This window comes from Barbus barbus, assembly GCF_936440315.1.
Source record: "Barbus barbus genome assembly, chromosome: 30".
Lineage (NCBI taxonomy): Eukaryota > Metazoa > Chordata > Actinopteri > Cypriniformes > Cyprinidae > Barbus > Barbus barbus.
In genome coordinates this window covers 27,769,337-27,793,970 of record NC_136758.1, presented here as the reverse complement: position 1 = coordinate 27,793,970, position 24,634 = coordinate 27,769,337, and the positions used below count along the sequence as shown (strand labels likewise).

Here is a 24,634-nt window from a genome sequence, read left to right as displayed (position 1 = left end):
CCCACAAAGCTATAAAGCTAATTCCATGAATCCAGGGCTGTCAATCTCAGTTTAGCGACGACCCTAATTAAATACCTGATCCAGCTAATCAAGTCCTTGAAACTCTGCAGGGCTGTGGCCCTCCAGGAACTGAATTTGTCATCCCTGCACTAATCGGAGTTTGTGCCAAGAGTTATGCTTGAACTAGAGGTCTGCACAAGACTACTTAAATCCTGCGACTGTATATCCCCGCATCCACCTGCTATATTCACTTTGTTCACCTGCTGTCCGCTTGGAATGACTTTCTTCCTGACAGTTCCTGCTAAATTTAGATTTCGTTTCCAGAATCTCACATTTAAGTGTTACCGAAAGAGATTCTAACAGTGTAATCTGCACAAAATTCTATTTTATTCATCTTGTCAACAGTTTTTGAATTTATTGGCAGCAGGGTTTTAAATGAACTTTGTCTTGAGAGCCACGGAATGCAGACCTCTAGCTTGAACACCTACTTCGTTGAAGCGCTGCTGATATTTTGCATGCGTCTTATGCAGTGAACTTATTGCTCCATGTTGGTAACTTGAATAGTTTCATTTGTCCTTGCACCCCCAAATAGATTTGATCGTAGCTTTTTTTTTTTTTTTTTTTTTTTTATTCCCCCAATATGCTTGATTACTCTTCTGGACCAGAGTGGGGACCTGCTGGTACAGTCATTATTTTAAGTCAATAGATAAGTACATTCAGTTTTCAATGGGTCAATACTGGCATTTTTCACTTTTGAGAGTTGTCCACCTTCAAATGGGTTATTTGTAGGTCTCGTGTGTGTGTGTGTGTTTTTTTTTTTTTTTTCAGGAAAATTGCATTTATCTTAAGGTCTGCTTAATATTTAGTGTGCCAAACAGAACCTGTACTAATGTAAGGTTTTGTGTAGTAGCAGATCAGTTATAATTCCAAAAAAATCATTGACCACTTTCAAATTAAACCTTAATATTGTTTGGAATTAAGATGTGTGTAATTCCAGTGGATGAGTTCTTGAAATCTGTTGGTTTTACACTTGTGCAACATCTCAGGCATTTTGTTTCTAGCACAGTTTTGCTAATATCACTTTGTTTAGGACCATTGACTCTGATCCTTGTTCATCATTTTAATGTTTCAAGACGGTGAAGAAGTGCTTTCCATTTAAAACTCTAGATCAATAATTGAAGAGCTGTATTTTTAACAAGCCACAAGTAATCCACACAACTCCAGTCCATCAATGTATTGTAAAGCAAAAGGCTGCGTGTTTATAAAAAAAAAATCAAGGCTTTTTAACTTAGAAACCATTAACGTGGTCTCCTCTAAATCAGGATAGAAATATGCACAGATCAAGCACTGTTTACAAGTCACTGTTTAGCATTTCTGCTAAATGTACAAGTCAGTGTGATTCTGGATATTTCCGCCAGAAGCACCCAAAGAAAGTTTAAAAACATGGATTTGTTTTTACAAATACAGCTTTTCCCTTCACAAGACAACTAATGTGAATTGTGGATTATGTTTTTATCAGCTGTTTGGACTTTCTTTCTGGTGCCACCCATTCACTGCAGGTGATCCATTACATCAAGCTTTTCTGCGCTGTTGGATATGCTGAGGAACTGAGATAAATCAGGAAGATTACTTACAAAGCAGTCTTTAGAAGTGATTGTTCTACCATACTTGTAACAAGGAGTGGAATTGACAGTTTTAGCTATATGGAGTTTACATGACTAGATAATGATCTGATATATCATCGCTTTGCTGCAGAATGTCAATACCATTAACATCAATTCCATGTAACAATATTAAAATATAGAGTATGATTTCAACAATGAGTAGGTCCTGAGACATGTTGTCTAACCCCAATAGAGTTCAGAATCACAGGGGATTTATCATTAACACTTGTTTGTCTAGATAATATTACTTCAAAAAAGTTATACTTAAAGCCTGCCCTCTGAGAAATACTGCGAATATTGCTATAAATTGTAACAACACCTCCCCCTTTACCTTTTGGACGCGGTTCATTTTTATAACAGTAATCTTTATTTGTTGAACATCAATTACATTTTTACTCTACACAGTCTATAGTGTGATATCTAGGTGAAGGAGTCTCTATTTGCTGACTTCTGTGACGTGAGGCGGCTAGCAGACTGTCACGAATCCTGGCCATGAACTTCCATTTGTTCACCACCTGAGGTCACCCACTCACCACATGGACTTTCACACTACACAGCACATTGCAGACTCCATTTCCCATCATCCATTGCACTTACGACACACACACAGCTGAGAACTATTACCCAATCACACACACTTTATAAGCCTGGGACTTCCTCTTTGTCACTGCTGAGTATTGTTTAGCATTTATCACAGTCCCGGTCGATAGCTACTTTACCAAGCCATTCCTAGTTCCTAGCCTAGCCTGTTTACCTGTTTTGATTCCTGCCCGCGTTTCCTGGATTAACCCTTTTGCCTTGCCATTTGGACTCTGTTCGCACCTCGATTGGATTATTTCTATTATTATCATTGTTATTATATTATTTTATATTATACTACCCTTAAAATTTAAGATATTTATGATAGACTTTTGACCTCAGTTAATGACATCTTAAGTCATTATTTTAAGCTATGGTAGCTAACTTACTCATAATTCATAAAGAGAGCTTTATTATGTTTGCATATTCATCAGATAATAATTACACAATTTTGATTATGTAAAGTTTTAAAGATGTTTTCTTTGGATTGTTTGACTACTCAAAAGAGAATAGAAAAACATAACCCCGGTGTTTGTGTTTCCTGCTAGTTAAATTTCACATACATAAACAAAAATCTGACTTTAAACCTCTTTTTTATTTGATTCTAGGACTCTGAGATCAAATATAAATAGAGGAATCCTAAAGCAGTCAAAACTGCATCTTTGCATTTATCCTATGTGTCCTCTCAAGGCAAGGCAAGTTTATTTATATAGCACATTTCATACACAGTGGTAATTCAAAGTGCTTTACATAAAAGAAAGTGAAATAGACATTAATAAAAACATGGAATTTTAAAATGATATAGAGATTGATTTAAAATAAATTTAAAGAAAATGATTATACATAAAATATATTGCAGTCAGATCGGACATATAGCACAGTGCTCATTGAACAAATACACAGCTAAACAGATGAGTTTTGAGTCTTGATTTAAATGTGGCTAATGTTTTAGCACATCTGATCTCTTCTGGAAGCTGGTTCCAACTGCGGGCCGCATAATAGCTAAAAGCAGACTCCCCTTGTTTTGTGTGAACCCTTGGTATTTCTAACTGACTCGATCCTAATGATCTGAGTGGTCTGTTCGGTTTATATTCAGTGAGCATATCAGCAATATATTTAGGTCCTGGGCCATTGAGTGACTTATAAACAAGTAAAAGTACTTTAAAATCAATCCTAAATGTAACTGGAAGCCAGTGTAAGGACCTGAGGACTGGTGTGATATGCTCAGATTTTCTTGTTCTAGCCAGAATCCTGGCAGCAGCGTTCTGGATGAGCTGCAGTTGTCTAATGGTCTTCTTGGGAAGGCCGGTGAGGAGACCATTACAGTAATCCACCCTGCTGGTGATAAAGGCATGAACAAGTTTCTCCAAGTCTTGACTGGAAACAAAACATCTAATTCTTGCAATGTTTTTGAGATGATAGTATGCTGATTTAGTTACTGCTTTGACATGACTACTGAAACTAAGGTCTGTCTCCAGAATCACCCCAAGATTTCTGACTTGATTTTTAGTTGTTTGACCCCTAGAGTCAAGGTATGCATTCACCTTGAGAACTTCATCTTTCTTTCCAAATGCAATGATTTCAGTTTTCTCCTTGTTTAACTGAAGAAAGTTTTGGCGCATCCAACTGTTAATTTCATCACTGCATTGGCAGAGGGAGTCAGTGGGGCTGTAGTCATTTGGAGATAAGGCTAGGTAAATCTGGGTATCATCAGCATAGCTGTGATAGGCAATTTGGTTCTTCCTCATTCCATCATAAGGGGTACATTTTTTTTTTTTTTTACTTTTTTTTTTTTTGGCAGCACATCCCCTACGAAAATTAACCACACCGTAAAAAAAGATCTGTTAAATTTACGGTAAAATACCGGCAGCTGTGGTTGCCAGAATTTTACCATGAAAAATACGGTAGCAACATTTTAGGATTTACAGAACTGTTTAAATTTACAGTGAAAAAACGTATTTCATTAACTGATACAATGTTAATATACAAACTTTTCAGTTAACTCATTTTATTTGCAAAAACCGACTGCACTTAAATTGTCCAACTGCCATTTGTTTATAAACTAATATTTGTAATGTTTAAGTAAAATGAGCATAAGAGTATTGAGAACTATTTTGCTTAAGTACATGAAGAAAAACCTACTGATTTATGCATTAAAGGCATGACTTCAACTAAAATCTCTTGCAAATAACAGCAGCCCACATACATGTGATTAAAATTAATGAAGAGATTCTCACTGCATCAGTAACTATACAGTTACTACCTTTAAATAAAGCATAACATCAGTGTTTCTCTGTCCGTCCTTAACTTAAACACAGACTCTATTCTCCAGCACAATGGTGACCCACAAAACAATTGTGACTTTATAAATCGCAATTCTGACTTTATAACTCGTGCGGTCCGTGATTTATATCAAGGGGAACACCACCCCCCCAGGTCCGTGATTGTGCCCTCGTAAAGCAATCTAGCCCCCCTCCCCCCGGAGGTCTGTGAGGTCACTGATTCGCAATACGCTCTTTGAAGTCGTAAAAAAGTGCTTTGAAGTCCCGACTAAACATCATAGGCCTACATTTTCACTTATTTCACTTAATGTCATAAACTATTATCATAACACATGACTAGCGAGCTAAGCCAGTAGTAGGCCTATAGTAGGCTGCTGACAGTGTGTGGTCAAAAGTCCAGTTTCATATCATCTAAAGTTTATTGCAATTATAGCCAACATACTCATAATTAATGAAGAGAGCTTTTTATGTTAGCATCAGAGTGTTATGTGTCTTAAATGTGGGCTGTATATCATTTTATATCATTGCATTCTGTCGATGATTCTGACCGAAAACTCGCTGAATATTGAGACATGTCCCTGGCATCTCAATACTAAATTTATGCCCTTGGAATGAGGACAAATAAGCTTGAATATGAAGTTTGATTAATATTTTGTATTATGTAAATTAACTTCATTGCAAAATCACTCATGCAAACATATTTAGACAGCAGAGACTATTTTAAACACATAAATTTGTAATTTTTTCATCATGGCACAACACAAAATATGAGATAGTCAAAGTGTAAAAATATCTAATAAATAAATCTGTAAAGGTGTATCAGAGTAAACAGGTTCACCAAGATTTGTGTTCATTTGAGACTGAATATACAGAAATGCACATGTGGTTATGATGTCATGCCATTACTAATAGATGTGGCATCTTAAGGAGGTGCAGTACAGTTTCATCCATATTTCATGAGGAATCTCCAGGGGTTCCTGCTCAGTGCATACAGAAGACATCAGCTAATGATGATGAAGAACTATTTCCTTCCTGTGATTTCACAGAGCTAAGCATGAGGCAGCATAACTGGCATTTTTCACATTGGTTAAAAATCACATTTTGTAATGAATATGATATTATTATTCAGAATATTTAATGTATTATTAGCTAATTCTATATTCCACAATATGTTGTGTTATTATATTATAATATTATTGTCATACTAAAAAAATAAAAATACAGTATCACAGTTACAGTAATGGGGTAAATCAATACCCTGCAATGGTTTTTACATTATTCTGTGAGTGTTTATGGCTTGAATAACTTTAAATGCATTTTATTAAAATTGATAACTATTAAAATATATTACATTTTTACAAAAATAATGCATATACCATTTACAATACAGAAAATAAATGAGTGATAGCTGATGGCAAAAGCTTGTCCTAATTGAATTGCAATATTATTGTTATAATATTTAATGTAATTTTATTTATATTGTCATTTAAATAATAAATAAAAATAATTATAATTTATATTATTATTAAATAGCTGATATTTAACACCATGTAACATTAAATATATAATATTGTAATATTTAAATTGTTTAAAAAAAAGATTCAATACAATTTATATGATTATTATATAATTAAATATGGTTAAATTATTAAATATAACAATTTGCAAAGTTAAATATTCTATAATGTTGTTGTAATATTTAAATAATTAAGTAAACAAATTTTCTTATTATTAAATAATTAAATGGCTATTATTATTAACAATTAATAAAAACAATTAAGTAGGTTATAAGTTATATTATGATTGATTAAATATAGCTATTATTATATAATAACATTTTAATTGCTGAATCATTAAATATATATATATAAATTAAATTATGAATATATGTTAAATGATATAATAATATTATTGCCATATTTAATTCATAAACATTTGGTATATAATGGCTAAATTAATTCGCTCTTTCTATATATGATTTTTACATGATTATGAAGGTGTTTCTGGTTTGAATACAACCCAGAGTCGAAATGAATAATTCATATTTGTGTGTAATCGTTGATTTGCTGCTGGTGAGTCAGTCCAGCCCGCACCTGCTCTCCATGTGCACCGGCTCTGTGCCGCTTCTGCGCCGCATTCACGCCGGAAAACCGCGATGATCAGTGAGTATCACTTCTATCTGTCCACCTCAACACGACACGATCATATCTCAGTTATTAGAACGAGCACGAATGACTGAAGAGCGGTTTTAATGACTCGAAGCCTGTGGGAAACTTGGCACAAAGGATGAGACGCTGAAACAAAGGCGAGTGCAGAGACGCTCCCAGATTCTCCGTGTGATTCTCACAACATGTTTAGAGCTTTATTTGCTTTCCTCAATGTGATGGCAAGCTGCTGAGAGTGATGTTGGGTGGTCTCACACTGACGGACAGCGTAGAGAGAGTAAGGCGTGCATCTCTCGCATCTCTCCTCCTCATCTCATCACTGCGCTCGGGTTCTGAAGCGAGAATGTGACGTGTTACAGTCTCTCTGAACTGTGTACATACTGTTAGAAAAGCTTTATTTCACTCTGATACGGAAAGGCGTGATCATCATGAAATTCCCGTTAAAGAATCCGAGGAAACAGGTGAACTGGGACCCTGAACAAGGTTAGTTGTCACTTGGTTATTCCACTCAAGTTCAGCTTATTTAATGCAGCATTTGAGGTTTTGTTGCGCTTTATAATGAGAGAAAACATTTCATTTAAGTTTGGTCTGATAGCTTATTGCTGGTATTTTTGTTGTTTTTTAATCATTAGATTTAATTTTCTTTCTTTCTTTCTTTCCGCACACGCACACACACACACACACACACACACACACATGTTGGTTTTTGTGGTTTATGGGGACTCTCCATAGGCGTAATGGTTTTTATATTGAACAAACTGTGTGTGCTATTGCCCTACACCAACCCTACACCTAAACTTAGCCCTCACAGGAGACTTTGTGCATTTTTAGATTTTCAAAAAAACACCATTTAGTATGTTTTTTAAGCCTTTTGAATTACGGGGACATAGGCAGTGTCCTCATAAACCACCTTCATATTGTAATACCTCTGTCATACCCATGTCATTATACAAATTTGTGTCCTCATAAACTACGTAAACATGCACACATATATGTGTGTGTGTGTGTGTGTGTGTTTTGAATGAAGCATTTTCAAATTATAAATTGGAAATATATACCATTTTCATTGATTTAAGACTTTAAAAATCACAAAATAATGTCATTTATTTATCAGAAAGGGCTATATATTGTCACTGAATTGTTGTTGTTAAATTTTCATGGACATGTTCATCAATGTTTTTATATCTACTTCATTGCATATTGATTGGTGAGGGCTGGAATGACATCTTTTATGTCTTGGATGTCCTGACACAGGTGTCCTTGAGTCATTCAAAGTAAAAAATGATGGTTGTTCAAGTGCATTTATTGATTATTCGGCAATACAATACATGCACATGCAAGTTCAGTTTATTGAATCGATACATTTGATCTATGTGGTCTCTCATAAATCCCAAACTTGCAACATTTTCTGTTTCATTTTTACAAAGGGACTGTACCGAAGCCTGCTGAGGGGTGGAGCCTGCATAAATTATGGGGTGGTTTGAGCATTACATCATTGTGACTCACAGGCTCCGCCCACTGTCCCCCACAAAGGCAGTGCTGAATGTTTAAACGGGGCGACCGACCGCAGCTGCGCTCATGTGAACACATGAATGACTCTCAGTAGGGGCCCTGCATGGCTTTGTCCTACTCAAGATATCATCTGTCTATTAGAAACACCGGAGCTCACCTTGTACTGCTTCACCCCGTTCACGAGCGATAAGGCCAAGCCACAACACCTTAGAAAAATAAATATATTATCTCTGAGAGCATCTCTCTACAGTGGTAAAGTCATAACCTGGTGTGCTCTGCATGAGTGCTAGCTACTGCTTAACCAGACGATTAGATTAAAGCTTCTCAGGAGACTCGCAGAAGATCACTTCAGGATTTATAACATGTTACTAATGGACTGAATTATAACACCGTCTTCATGCATGAACCTCAGTGCTCTGATTATTAACTGTTATTTAATTTCATTGTGTATTGTCCATTGTGTAATTGTGTATTTTCACTCAGAAATTGCAAGTAAATTTCACAAATAATTACAAAGAAATGGAAAGTAACACATTAAATGTGAAATTTTAAAGTAGAAAGACTGAAATGGTATTTTCTTCTAAAACATACTCCAAAAACTCCTATATATATATATATATATATATATATTTAATATTTAATGTATACAAACTTTTTTTTGTCAAAAAAATGTGTCATGCAATGTATGTAGTGTAATGTAATAAAAATATAGATTTGTAAAGATTTAAAGCTTAAATGAAAGAAGACAGTATTATAGAGTAAACAACTATAATGTATTAAAACATTGTTTACAATTATTTATTTATTTATTTAAAAAACAATTCACCATAATGAACAAAATTAGCTTAATTTTCATGACAACATTTTCCCAATAGGTCCTAAAACATTGTAGATGGTTGAGAAATCATATGGCAGAATAGAACTGAATATGCAGAATATATATTTTCACAGGAAAGAAAAATTAATTTGACTTTGTCTGTTTTTAGTGGCTGTTCAGACAAACATCGTCCCGCCGAAGAAGGTCCAGTCCGGTGCGGTCCAGTCCAGTCTGGTTCAGGCCAGCGTAGCAGCCATGCAGAACCCGATGGGCTGTGAGGTGAAAGCGAGCGGTCACTGCGATCTCCCGCGCCTCTCCATCTCGTCCCGCTCGGCCAGTGTGGTGACGGGGATGGACGCGGCCGCAGACGGGTCTGCTCTGCACTCGGTCATGAAGTGGAAGACAGTGGTGACCGTGTTCGTGGTGGTGGTCATGTACCTGGTGTGCGGCGGTCTGGCCTTCTGCGCGCTGGAGCAACCCTTCGAGAGCAACCAGAAGGACAGCATCACGCAGGAGAAGACCCTGTTCCTGCAGAGGAACCCCTGCGTCTCTCCAGCCGAGCTCGAGGCCCTCATCAAGGTGAGATCAGACTCATATCGACTCATGAGTGACTAAAGTCATATCAAGTGTGACTCTATATCTCCAATAATATGTCTTCGTAAGATGAGATTGAAATGATCCAAACATATAATGCAATCCAATGCTGATTGAGAGATGAAAAATTACCGCTCCTCAGAAGATGTGAGATGTTTTGGAGGCTTGAGAAGATCATTCCTCCGCTGAGGAACAGTGAAAGTAAAGCTTCTGGAAACGAACGCTCCTCAAAAGATCCTGATGATCAGATTTGAGACGCACCGATTTTAGTAATAAAAAAAAAAGATTGATGGAGAATCAAGTAAAGTGAACAGATATTCAACTCATGAGAGACTAAAATAATCAAATATATATAAAAATGAAGATCATGAAGATCATATATATACGTGTGTGTGTGTGTGTGTGTGTAACTAAATTGATTTTGGGGCAAAATATGACTTTTTTTTTTTTTGCAATTTATCCTTAGTAATTTGGTTGTGAAAGCTGAGGCTTTAAAAAGGTGTCTTTTTTATAGTAAAATAGTAAAACAGGAAAATAAACTCTCATCTTAGAATGTCTAAAGAGCTTTTTTCAGCAATGGTGGGTGTCAGCAACAACGTTCATGAGCTCCTCATCACACATCTCTGCTGTTTCCTCCGGCTGACGCTGAGCTCTAATTGATCAGTAAATGTCATTCCAAGACACACATGAATCCCTCTGGCCATCATCAGGACTATCAGCTCTCACTTCTGCCTGCATACACTCACTTCAGGCTGAATTTGGTGTAGCGTGATAAAACACCAGCTTTATTTATTACATAGCAGAGAGCACATATATCTCACATATATGGAAAGCAATGTGCTGCCATCAATTAAAGCTTTGCATTGATTTCTCACAGCAGCACATCCTACAGAGTCAGCCTGGAAATTACTGGAAGGGTGGATGAGAAACATTTCCTTTACATAAGAGGCTGGGAAAACATTCTTTGTACTAATTTGATGTTTAATATTAAAGCTGTAAAGGTTATTGTTTATGGTCGTTTATATTCCAGAATTAAAGCATCATCTCAAATAGGACTTTCTTCTCAAGGTTAAGGCTCACTGATGCAAGTGTTTCCATGCAAATGAGTGTCCAGGGATCTATAACAACAAGGAAGCAGATGGTCACTAATAAACAGATCACAGTTCAGTGATGATGTTTGAGACAGAAAGCTAGCATACTGCATACTGTTTATTAGTAAAGTATGCCAATCCACGGTTATTATCACTTACTAAAAATATAAAACAACAGATTCGTTATTTGAAATAAATGTTAAAATATTTATATATATATATATATTTCAGCTAGTCGCCAATTGTATTCTCTCTCTCTCTCTCTCTCTCTCTCTCTCTCTCTCTCTGTATAATATTTTAATTATTTAAATAAAATATACAGGAAAATAAAAATTACTTAAACATTTTATTTCAGCCAAATAAACAACAACAAAAAAATAATTAAAAATAATTTTCGTTATTTTAAATAAAATAAATAAAATGTGTGAAATAAAATATGACAAATCTTAAATCTATTTTATTTCAGCTGTTTTCAATGGAAACAAACAAACAAAAAACTAATAATAATAAAATAAGTAATGTTTTAAACAAAATATTACAATTTTGTAACTTGGAAACGTAATATTTTTTTAAAAATACATGAGAATTAAAAATATTGAAATAAATATTTCATTTCAGCTAGTTGACAAGGAAACATTTTCCAATGTTGTTTAGTTTAATCTGAAGTAATGCAATTACTAAAACTGAAAAATAATTATAAAATTAACAATATAAAAATAAACTACATAGGCATGTTTTTAAAAAGAAACAACAAAATGACTAATACAAATGAATACAAAATATTAATAAATACTAAAATAGTATATCAGTGATATTAAAATCACATCACATGACTGGACTGCATGAAATGTTTAAATCATCAGGTGACCATCTGACCCAGTTTACTGAGAGTTCAGTCAAACCTGACAATACGCGCATATGTGAATGATCACATGTCACTTTAAAACACGCCTACATCCTCCTTCATTTCTTTCCTATTTACATCACATAAGCATCCTGTGTGACTCAAAGTGTGCCCTACATCTGGTAATTAAGCTCATTGCAAAAAAATAAATAAAAAAATTAATTCTCTATTTCCAACCAAGACAGTTGAAACAGACCCCTCGACAGGGAATAGACTCTAAGGTAATCAATTATTAATTGTTTGGCCCGCTGAAGGCAGAGTCTCCTGAGAGCAAAGCCCTGCTGGAGCTTTTAGACGTCTTAGTCCACACGAAGCAAAACCGGCCATGTGCTGTATAACTGCCCACAGAAAAAACACAAATCAGACATGGAAAGCCATTATAGTCTGAATTTGTTTTTTAAATTGAACAATTTATTGAACCTTTATGTGGTTTTTTGAGTATCATTTTGATAAATCAGGTTTTATGGCTCATAGAGTCTGATATAGTGAGAATATGGAGGAAACAAACTGAGCAAAAATATGTAATTTGGTGCAGATGCTGATATTTATATGATGAAATTCTGCTGCTTGTAAATCAGTGAGATCTTTATAACTGTACAGCAGATACTGACATAAAATGATATAAAAATGAGTCGTCACTCTATATCTCCAATACATGTCTTCGTAAGATGAGATTGAAATGATTCAAACATATAATGCAATGCAATGCTGATTGAGAGATGAAGAAATAAACGCTCCTCAGAAGATGTGAGATGTTTTGGAGGCTTGTGAAGATCATTCCTCCGCTGAGGAACAGTGAAAGTAAAGCTTCTGGAAACAAACGCTCTTCAAAAGATCCTGATGATCAGATTTTAGACGCACTGATTTTTCTAAAAAATGATTGATGGAGAATCAAGTAAAGCTGAGCTGCTTCAGTCCAGTAACGGTTCATCTGGAAATATGACTGCAGTAATTCTGACGTTTACTTGATAAAAATCTGTCAAGATTTGACACGAGAAGCACCAGCTGAAGCTGGACGTTTGTACAATTACACTAAAAGAGCTTTTACTGGATAAAGAACTCTAAACTCTCAATCAGAGACAGAAGGTGTGGAGGAGATTGTGTGCAACAGTAGTAGAATTTGATTCAGCAAGCTTTATAGTGACAGTTTCTCATTTGCTTCTTCTGGAACTGAGATATTAATGGGGACTTTTTCCTTAGAAGATACATCTGAAATTACCATTTAATCTAATTGTGGTCTAAATAATTGAGACATTGTGCTGTAATTGGTTCCAAAACAAGCACTTCATAGAACACATAAAGCAACATTATACTGAAGATTTGGCTCAAAAAAAGCCTTTGAACTCGCATCAGAATCAGATGCACAGCGTGTCAGTCATGTTGACATGTCTCTGTCCTGGCATGAGAGACCAGCTGGCTGTTGTTGGTGTTGTTGTTCTTGGCCGTGAACAGGACTGACTCAAAAATCTTCCCACCAGGACGCTTGGCAGAAGAAACATTACTCAGAGAAAAGCAGTTTCTTGCAGACAACATGTTTTATTGTGCTTTTTCTCTTTGATATCATTTAACTTATTTATTATAATAGTTTACGAGGACTGATTGCAGACCGTAAATTTCTACTCCTCTACTTTTCTATTAAAAATATCCCTGTTTCTCTGGGTACAAATACATCTTTACGATTATGAAATTCAAGATTTGGGTGACTAACATAAAAACAGCATCACCACAGTTTGCTCAGATGGGACTTACTGATTTATTGAATAAATTTTACTCAGCCTAATCCATTTATACTACTTATTCTTTAAATAGTTTGAGAAGAGCCAGAAAACCTGATCAAATTACTGACAGACGGAGCAGATTGATTTTCAGAGCAGGTTTTTTAGACACTGAAACACAAAGCGGGTGGCTTGACATCACATCAGGCACTTAGCAATTACATCCAAGTCTAATCAGCATTCTTGTGACATTCTTGGAGTGTCTGACTCGGAGAAAATGGCTTTTTAAAATGATTTGCTAATGTTGTTATACTTTAGTCACTTACTGTCAATGAAGCACTTGCACAATGGCTGTCTGAGTCTTTTTCTGCATGTGCATCTTTTCCCAGCATGCAGTGGATGCGGTCAGTGCCGGAGTGAGTCCCATTGGAGACACGTCCAATAACTCCAGCCACTGGGACCTCAGCAGCGCGTTCTTCTTCGCTGGAACCGTCATTACCACGATAGGTAAAGTAAAACATCTCAATAACACCTCTCAAAGACATCACATTATGAGAAATAAATCAAATTTTACATTGTTAACATTATAAGAAATAATAAAATTTGTTGTAAATGCTGTTTCTTGTTGACTTTAAATGGTAAATGCAGTTTTACTTGGACTTTAAATGATTAAATTTGTTGCAAATGCACTTCTACGTTGACTTTTGCAAATGATTTATGTTAACTTTAAATGCTTTTACATTGACCTCAAATAGTAAAACTTGTTGTAAATGCAGTTTTACTTTGACTTTAAATGGTAACTTTTGCAGCACATGCTGTTTTACATTGACTTTCACGAGTTCACACTTACATATATTTAGCACGAATTACGTAATGCGTATTTGGCGAGTATGGTAATACGTAGTTGGCGTGCTGTCCTGGGGAAGGGCTCTGAGCTCGGGAATGGCCCGAACCCAGAGTATCCCCCCGTGGTGTGGTGAGAACTTAGTGATATTGGTGGAGAAGGGGTGGTGGAGGGATGCTGATAGACCGTCAAATGAGTGGAGGTATGTCAGCTGTATTTATGTCCGTGAGTTGATTGACTTGATTGCGTACCACTTGTGTTTAATTAGGCTAAGTATCTGACGTGCTCCTCCCGAACTTTGTCAATAAAACATCATTTAAATGATAAAATTAGTTGCAAATACTGCTTTATATTGACTTTAAATGGTAAAATTAGTTGCAAAAGCTGTTTTACATTGACTTTAAATGGTAAAATTTGAAGAACATGCTGTTTTATGTTGACTTTAATTGGTTAATGCTGTTTTGCATTGAATTTTACAATACATTTAATATTTTTTTACCCACTGCAATAATTTTTTTCATGTTTTACTTTCAACAAGATTTGCACTGACCTTCTTGAATGTAACTGCAGAACACATGAGGCTTTCAGCCCAGATCTCCTCTCTGACTGAAATTTAGTCTGTCCTTGTCTTAACTTCTCTTTTGTTCAGCAGTCTGTAATTACTGCCATGTTCTCTCAGTGGAAGCCACCAATTGTCTCCCTCTGGATCTATGAATGTGGTTTTAATAGAGGGGGTCAACTAGAGCATTTGTTTTATAACGATTAAATAACTTCTTGTCTTCTCCACCCACATCTACAGGCTATGGAAACATCGCCCCCAGGACTGAGGGCGGCAAGATTTTCTGCATCCTTTACGCCATATTTGGCATCCCTCTGTTTGGCTTCCTCTTGGCCGGGATCGGTGATCAACTAGGGACCGTGTTTATGAAGAGCATCCTGAAGGTGGAGAAAGTTTTCAGGGTGAGTCGACTTGCTTAAAGAATATTCTACTGAGGATAATGAATTAATAATTGGTTATGTAAATACATTAATTCACATGCATCTGCTGCTCTTTACAGCAAAAACACAAGCAAATCAGTCAGACCAAAATCCGCGTCACCTCCACCATACTCTTCATCATCGCTGGCTGCATCATTTTTGTCACCATCCCAGCGGTGATTTTCAAACACATCGAGGGATGGAGTACTTTAGAAGCCATTTACTTCGTTGTCATTACTCTCACAACCGTCGGCATTGGCGATTATGTAGCAGGTAGGTGCACTGATGAAGGCATTTTACATAATTTTGTCTTGTACAGTTAAGGGTTACTTAATTTTTATTAGCAAATGCTGTTTTATTTTGACTTTAAATGGTAAAATATGCTGCAAATGCTGTTTTATATTGAATTTAAAGTGGTAAATGATGTTGACTTTAAATGGTAAAATTAGCTGTAAATGCTGTTTTATGTTGGCTTAAATTATAAATTTTGTTGCAAATGCTGACTTTAAATGGTCTAATTTGTTTCAAACATATAGTAAAATTAGCTGGAAGTGCTGTTTTAAATTTATTTTAGATGCAAATACTGTTTTATGTTGAATTTAAAATGGTAAATGCTATTTTACATTGACTTTAAAGTGGTAGATGCTGTTTTATGTTGAATTTAAATGGTAAAATTTGCTGCAAATGCTGTTTCATGTTGACTTTAAAATGGCAAATGCTATTTTACAACTGACTGAAATATTTTGTGACCTTGTTTTGATCTTTTGAATGGAATGGAATAGTTCCGTTCCACTGGAATATTGGTTTTGGACCTTCTGACTTTGTTTTTTGGCCTTCTGATTCTGTTTATATGTAAGATAAAGTGTATTAAAAAACTGTACTTTTTTTTTTTACAGGTGGTGATCGAAAAATAGAATACATGAAATGGTACAAGCCTCTGGTCTGGTTCTGGATTTTGGTGGGTCTGGCGTATTTCGCTGCGGTCCTGAGCATGATTGGAGACTGGTTCAGGGTTCTGTCCAAGAAAACAAAAGAAGAGGTTCAGACTTTATCTCCAATGTTCAATACAGCATTATTTCACTGCATTAGAGCCCTATTTTCTTTGCATAGACATTCCTGTTCTTTCCTTTTCAGCTGATGATAACTAGGGTGTGTAGACTATTGGTTAATGCTAATCAATAGGCCTTTCTTGTCAATAGTTAAGAGTTGTTTTATGGTAGTTAATGTTAATTTAGTACTGGTCACAACAATAATATAAAATAATGCTATATCAGATAAAGAGGTGTCACCAAGATGCTGTGGAGAGAGAACTTTACCTTCAATTTCCATTAAGGTCCGACTACATTCTGATAGGAAACACACTTTACACCATCTTTATCGTGATAATATCAAGCCAGTTGCTGTTGAAAAGAAAAAACGATTTCACTGTGAAATACATCATATTATGAAAAATAGTTAATACATAGTATACAGTATGTTGACTGTAAATGCCGTTACGTTGACTGTAAATGTTAAAATAAGTTGAAAATGCATTTTACATTACTTTTTTTTTTAAATGGTAAAATTAGTTGCATGTGCTGTGTTATTCTTGACTTTATATCGTAAAATCTGTTGCAAACGCCGTTTTATGTTGATTTTAAATGGTGAAATTAATTGCAAATGTATTTTATGTTGACTTTAAATGGTAAAATTAGTTACGAATGCAGTTTTACATTGACTTTAAATAGTGAAATTAGTTGCAAATGCAGATGTTAAATAGTAAAATTAGTTGTAAACTCAGTTGTATGTTGGCTTTAAAAAGTAATAGTAAAATTTGCAAGTAATGGTTTATGTTGAATTGAAATGGTCAAATTAGTTGCAAATGATGTTTTACTTTATCTGTCTAACACAGGTCGGAGAGTTTAAGGCCCATGCGGCAGAATGGAAGGCAAATGTTCGCGCAGAGTTACGCGAGACACGGCGGCGCCTCAGCGGCGAGATCCACGACAAACTTCAGCGGGCGGCCACCATCCGCAGCATGGAGCGCAGGCGTCTGGGTCTGGAGCAGAGGGCGCATTCGCTGGACATGCTGTCGCCTGAAAAACGGGCCGTCTTCGCTAGTCTGGACGCCGGCCGCTTTAAGACCTCCTCGCAGGAGAGCATCGACACTAAACTGAACAACCTGCGACTGAAGGCCGAGCGCGGCGAGCAGCAGGTGTCCTCCGATGAAAACATCTTCAACCGCTTCGGCTCGCTCACCAAACTGGCCAAGCGCAACAGGAGCAAAGATCTCTGCAGGAACATCCCAGAAGACGCCAGCAGGCTGGGCGATGTCCTCAGCAGCAACAGCAGCAACGTTACTCTGGGAGAGGAGAAAAGAGAGGATGAGGAGGAGATGGAGGAAGAGAAAATAGCAATGGAGGCCAACACTGGCTTCACATGTCTGCCTCACTATCCTGAGGAACCCAAACAGCAGAACGGTTTCGCACCAGCTCAGGCCAAAGAACAAGAGCGAAATAAAAGACTGGAGCAGAAAGAACATCAACCGTAGGCAGACAATGGCAGGGTAAACATGTGCCTTTATGTTTTGTAAGCTGCGGCTCGACTCAACTGCAGTTGATTTTCACTGTGACAAATGACAAGTTGCCAAAAATGTGAAAAGACATGGAGAGCTCAAGGAATACAGACTGACATCACCTTAAAGAGACAGTTCACAAAAAAACTGGAAATTCAGTCAGTGTTTACTCACCCTCATGTTGTTCCAAACCTGCATGCATTTCTTTCTTCAGTGGAAAGCTCCAAACATGACAAAAGCAAAAACACCATAAAAGTACCATAAAAACAGACTGAACTGAAATTTATGTTATTGGAAACTTACCACATTTCAAAAACGCTTTAATCATTGATGATGAATTAGGTGCTATATGCCATTTTTCATTTGAATGAGACTGACAACTGTGATGGAAGTGAAGATTTCAGTGAATAACGACTTTTTGGGAGCTTACTATTAATCCATTCATGTTATTATGTGAAAAAGACCTTCTGCAGTAACATCTGCTTTAGTCAGTTCCACAGTAAAAGCAGCTGAAACGGGTTTGAAGTGACAGGAGGTCACGTAAAATGTCAGAATTTTGTATTTTTTTAGATGAACTATACCTTTAAAATGTATTATGTTCTTTACAACGTCAAGGCCGATTATTCATCATAGGACAGTCAACAGAGACTTTTTGAAAAACTTTAGCTTTTTTCAAAGGTGTGTTATGAATCGCCAAAAGCCTTTTTTGCTTTAAATCGTGATGTCTTTTGGAAACAAACCTGCATGAATATCTACTGCTGCTCAGATGAGTCCGTCATCTATGATGACAAATCACCAACTTCTATGAAACACTAATTTATTCAGTTTGGTTGAAAAATTGACACATTTTCAATAACCTTTTGATTGCGATGCCAGAGTTTAAACAACAACTTTATAGCTGTTGGTGAAATATAGCATTCACACTGAACTCTATAAACATATCAATCCCCCTGAAAATGACCGGAATCAAAGCCATATTGATGATATTCAATAAGAGTGAAACCCATTTTACTAGAAGTATTAGAACGATGAACAATTGGCATCTTTATGAGGTATACAGCGGCCGCAAAAAGTATCACACATAAGAACGTGTGAATATCATTGCATAATATAACATATATCACAGGAAGAGATATTTTCTTTAAAGGAAGATGCAACCTTTACAAAACATATCACAAAAACTTTGTACGACTTTAAATGATTAAACAATGCATCTAGTGTTGAAAATGAAAACAGTCCATACTGATTAAGACAAAAAAGAAGAAAAGTGACATTATTAATTAATTAAAGTGACATTGTTGAATTAAAAACAATGTGAAATACATCACATGAACAATAGTTTTTAAAAGGTAAAATGTATGGCAAACACTGTTTTACATTGACTTTAATTGGTAAAATTAGTTGCATATACAAGTTTTTAATTAGTCTTGAAGTGGTAAAATTAGATGCAAATCATGTTTTACATTGGCTTTAAAAGGTAATTTTTTTTTTAGTAATTCTGGTATTACTTGATTTTAAATAGTAAAATTAGTTGCAAATGCTGCTTTACTTTTTTAGAGACAGATATTTGCAAATACTTTTTGGGGTTGCTGTAAATCCACAGTTATTCCATTATTGCCATAAAACAGTCTGATTTGTTAAGTTTCACCCGATATCCGTTCATATACATCCAAACTTTTTTATGCCCACAGAACAAAGTCTTCCACTGTAATTCAAAAATACGGTAAAAGTGTGAATGCATAAATAAAACAGACTTTTTTGATCCACAATAGTGAACGCAAATGCATACGAAACACACAAAATGTACATTTCAGCTAAGACAGCATGCAATAATGGTGTTGATCATGTAATGCTGATGTAAACGTCACAGTGATGTGAGCTGGAGTGAACAGCATTCCTGTTACATCTCGAAAACATTACGGTAATCGTAGTCATGCTCTGTGTTGTCATGGTGATCACATTAACGGTTGTGCAAACATTACATCAAATGTAATGAGTGCCTTTGGGAAAATAAATAATGAAATGTGGCTTTGGCTTTGTTGTACTTGCTGACGATCCAGATCCTGATTTTTATTTTATTTTTTTTCATTCAAGTTGGAAAGTCAGGCGGAAAACCTGGAAATGTATGCAAAAATGCAAATAAAACACATCAGTGAATCACAGTTCCTACAATACATAACATACATTGCGTTTATGTGCTTGTGTAGAGTATGTTTCCAGACTTTAACCTCTCATAAGAGGTCTGATTTGCTCAGATTACCACATTAGTCATTATGTGCTCTGATACACTCAGAAAGCACAAACTCATTATTTTGAGACAGTTTTTCCCAACCAAGGGTTCGTTAAGATTATAACATGGGGTTCATGCAAATGTGAGAGAATTGCTGAAGTCAGGTTCAATTACATAAATGGTACTATGGAATAAAAAATAAATGTAGGCATACATTTTAAATGTATGTATTTGAATTGCATATAAAACCTTCATCCATTTGGATTACACAATTTTAACATGAACTAATAAACTTATTTCAATGCATATTTGTTAAAAGATTTCATGCCATAGTTTATTAACTTTTTGGAAATGCATTTATTTAAATTGCTTAGAATCAGCATGAATCTACGGAAGTTCTAAGCGGCCATGCATTATTATAATTTTTCTGTCTTGTTTTCTCGTGATCACGACTTAATTTTCTCGTGATCTCGACATAACGAAAGTTGTTTTGTCGTTATCACGACTTAATTTTCTCGTGATCTCGACATAACGAAAGTTGTTTTGTCGTTATCACGACTTAATTTTCTCGTGATCTCGACATAACGAAAGTTGTTTTGTTTTGTCGTTATCACGACTTAATTTTCTCGTGATCTCGACATAACGAAAGTTGTTTTGTCGTTATCACGACTTAATTTTCTCTGTGTATTCGGCATGAGAAAATGCTATAGAAGCAGCATCATCGCAGCCTCACGGATGATCGTATTTGCTTTTACTTTGATCAGGGACTCACTCAAACTGAAATAATAAAAATAAAAATATGGTATAAGTACCATCCCAAATATTGAAGGTGTTGTGTGTGTGACCGACTACATTGATCCATGATAGAATACTTATCATGCATATTCATACTCGGCCATTTTAGCTCTGTGTCTGTCAGTGATTGACGACTTACACATAAGTGTTCGACACTTGAGAAGGAGGCTGTCGGGTCTGCAACTGCGACCCTGATTTTCTCACGATAGCTACAATTACGTCGTGAGAAAACGGTTTTTAGGTTGAAATCTACAACTTTCGTTATGTCCAGATAACCACAAAAAAATTTCGTTATGTCGAGATCACGAGAAAATTAAGTCGTGATAACGACAAAACAACTTTCGTTATGTCGAGATCACGAGAAAATTAAGTCATGATAACGACAAAACAACTCGTTATGTCGTGATCACGAGAAAATTAAGTCGTGATCACGAGAAAACCAGACAGAAAAATTATAATAATGCATGGCCGCTTAGAACTTCCGTATGAATCTGTTCATTGTGAAAACATTTACATTTATTCAGTTTAAAATGGTGAAACATGCTTAAAATGACTAGCTGTGGAACAAGCAATATTCAGTAGGTGTAATAATCCTACATCTAGAGATTAATGACTGACTACATTGCAAATATTGCTGCCAATAGGCTTACATTGGATTCCATTGTATATGTGCTAGCTGTATGATCTTTTCTTATGGTTGCTTGCATGTCTCCATGGCCCTGTGCATTGGTTTTGTTTCTTAAGTCCAGATGCAGATGTTTGTCACCCAGCGGGCATATGCTGATTTCATTACATGGACTCCTCAGGCTTGTCTGATATCAGTAATGCAGTTAATGCAATTGAAAGGTTTTGGTCATTCCACATTTTCCCTAAACTTCAAGAGTAGAAACATGCACAAGTAAGTGGTTTTATGTTGTATCAGATTGTAAAAATGGCAAAAACAATTCTCATTATGAATGTAAGTCACATATTTGGGTTATAAAAAAACAACAACATTAAACTGGAATTTCTAAATAAAACATTTATTTATATTCAACAGTGTGGGCTCAAAGCATATGTAATGGTGCCATAAGCGATACTAGGCTTTTTTGTAAGGCAAAACCCATTTGGTTATATGTAAAACATACTTTACAGTGCTATCAAACTCAATTCTTGGAGGGCCACAGCTCTACACAGTTTTGCTCCAACCCTAATCAAACACACCTGATCCAGCTAATCAAGGTCATCAGGATTACTAGAAACTTCCAAGCAGGTGTGATTTCGAGCTGGTTGGAACTAAACCGTGCAGAGCTGTGGCCCCCCAGGAATCGAGCTTGAGACCACTAACAGCTATGTAACATTGGTAACTTATTTAAATTCATGCCAAAAAAGTTCACTAGCATTTGGTGTCATCGCCTTTCACGCTGTCTGATGAAAACTTGACTTTCTTCAACTGTCTGATTGCTTCATCTCTCTCTTTCTGAGCCTCGTCCTGCTCTTTCCTTAAATTGTTCACCTCCTTGGTGAGCTGCTGTATGTCCAGCTGATGTCTATCTGGAGACAATGCTGGGGTTTCTGGAGGAGACGTGGGGACATGTAGATTGTATGGACTCTCCAGAGGCAGGACTGGGGTTTCCAGAGGGGGCATGGGGACATCTGGCTCGTCTGTACTCTTTAGGGGGCGTTTGTCGCTGAAACCGATACCTCTCTCGATTTTTAAGACGATCCAACCTTTTTAATCTTGTTGTAGTCTGTGCTCGTCTCTCGGGGAACAACGTTGGAATGTAGTCTGGGTGAGCCTGTTCTTCATTTCTTAATACTGCAGCAAGAAAGCCAAAGTAGTTGTGGAGGAAATTGTATTATTATAGGTATTATTTGCTTTACTATACTTAGAAGAGTGTTCTTTAAATTGTCTAAATGCTTCATCAGTATGCTTGAGTAATGATTATTTTCATGCCTTTATTAAAATCGAAAACGACAGTAGTTTTCGTCTAAGGAACTGTGACGCTAAAATTCCACTTTTGTTGTAAAAGATTATGCAAGTAAAGATCTTGATTCAGATCCTTATGAAAATTAACCATGGTTTTATTATAGTAAAAGGGTAGTAACCATAGTTTTTTTTTTTAATGATTATCATTTGTATAACCACAATTTTACTAAAAATACCATGGTTAAACTACACTCACCTAAAGGATTATTAGGAACACCTGTTCAATTTCTCATTAATGCAATTATCTAATCAACCAATCACATGGCAGTTGCTTCAATGCATTTAGGGGTGTGGTCCTGGTCAAGACAATCTCCTGAACTCCAAACTGAATGTCAGAATGGGAAAGAAAGATGATTTAAGCAATTTTGAGCGTGGTATGGTTGTTGGTGCCAGACGGGCCGGTCTGAGTATTTCACAATCTGCTCAGTTACTGGGATTTTCACGCACAACCATTTCTAGGGTTTACAAAGAATGGTGTGAAAAGGGAAAAACATCCAGTACGCGGCAGTCCTGTGGGCGAAAATGCCTTGTTGATGCTAGAGGTCAGAGGAGAATGGGCCGACTGATTCAAGCTGATAGAAGAGCAACTTTGACTGAAATAACCACTCGTTACAACCGAGGTATGCAGCAAAGCATTTGTGAAGCCACAACACGCTCAACCTTGAGGCGGATGGGCTACAACAGCAGAAGACCCCACCGGGTACCACTCATCTCCACTACAAATAGGAAAAAGAGGCTACAATTTGCACGAGCTCACCAAAATTGGACGGTTGAAGACTGGAAAAATGTTGCCTGGTCTGATGAGTCTCGATTTCTGTTGAGACATTCAGATGGTAGAGTCAGAATTTGGCGTAAACAGAATGAGAACATGGATCCATCATGCCTTGTTACCACTGTGCAGGCTGGTGATGGTGGTGCAATGGTGTGGGGGATGTTTTCTTGGCACACTTTAGGCCCCTTAGTGCCAATTGGGCATCGTTTAAATGCCACGGCCTACCTGAGCATTGTTTCTGACCATGTCCATCCCTTTATGACCACCATGTACCCATCCTCTGATGGCTACTTCCAGCAGGATAATGCACCATGTCACAAAGCTCGAATCATTTCAAATTGGTTTCTTGAACATGACAATGAGTTCACTGTACTAAAATGGCCTCCACAGTCACCAGATCTCAACCCAATAGAGCATCTTTGGGATGTGGTGGAACGGGAGCTTCGTGCCCTGGATGTGCATCCCACAAATCTCCATCAACTGCAAGATGCTATCCTATCAATATGGGCCAACATTTCTAAAGAATGCTTTCAGCACCTTGTTGAATCAATGCCACGTAGAATTAGCAGTTCTGAAGGCGAAAGGGGGTCAAACACAGTATTAGTATGGTGTTCCTAATAATCCTTTAGGTGAGTGTATGTTTAGTGTTGCAAAACCATGGCTAATTTGTGGTTTTCATGATTTAACTATAGTAACCATGTTTTTACAAAAAAGGACTACCAATGAAAACTAGCCTGCGGGCTAATTTGGGTACATTTACATTCATGAATGTTGATTAATGTACGTTGTCTCTTTTTGTGAAATAAATACATTTAGTTTTATTGGTAGGGTTAAGAAAGCCCTAAAGTCTATTCTCTCATTTTGAACTAAAATATGGGTGTGCTGACTTATCCAATTCACTTGGTCGGCATTGCTGGGAACGCCCACAAACATATCATATTCGTTTAGGCCGTGGGGGAAAACAAACCATTCAAATTAATGCGCGGAGACCTTGTTAGGCCATTGATTCTTATTTTTTGTTAGGATTTCGATTGATTTTTCCTTGGTGCAATGCCGAAAAGTTGCTGTGTGGCATTTTGTACCTCTAATAAGTAAAAAAAAAAAAAAAAATATCTGAAGATTTATATAGGCTACTGCCAAATAAACAGACGGAGGTAGCACAATCTGAG

General features: G+C 36.4%; 1 protein-coding gene across 1 annotated transcript; it reads left to right on the top strand.

The window, feature by feature from the left end:
- Window positions 1-7,118: 7,118 nt before the first annotated feature.
- LOC306850220 (potassium channel subfamily K member 10-like) lies at window positions 7,119-17,675 on the top strand (the record flags this gene model as incomplete). Its single annotated transcript, XM_079385729.1, has 7 exons — window positions 7,119-7,173; window positions 9,189-9,598; window positions 13,713-13,830; window positions 14,967-15,127; window positions 15,226-15,418; window positions 16,042-16,184; window positions 17,037-17,675. The coding sequence occupies 7 exons, from the start codon at window positions 7,119-7,121 to the stop codon at window positions 17,673-17,675; spliced, it is 1,719 nt and encodes a 572-aa protein (XP_079241855.1).
- Window positions 17,676-24,634: the final 6,959 nt, after the last annotated feature.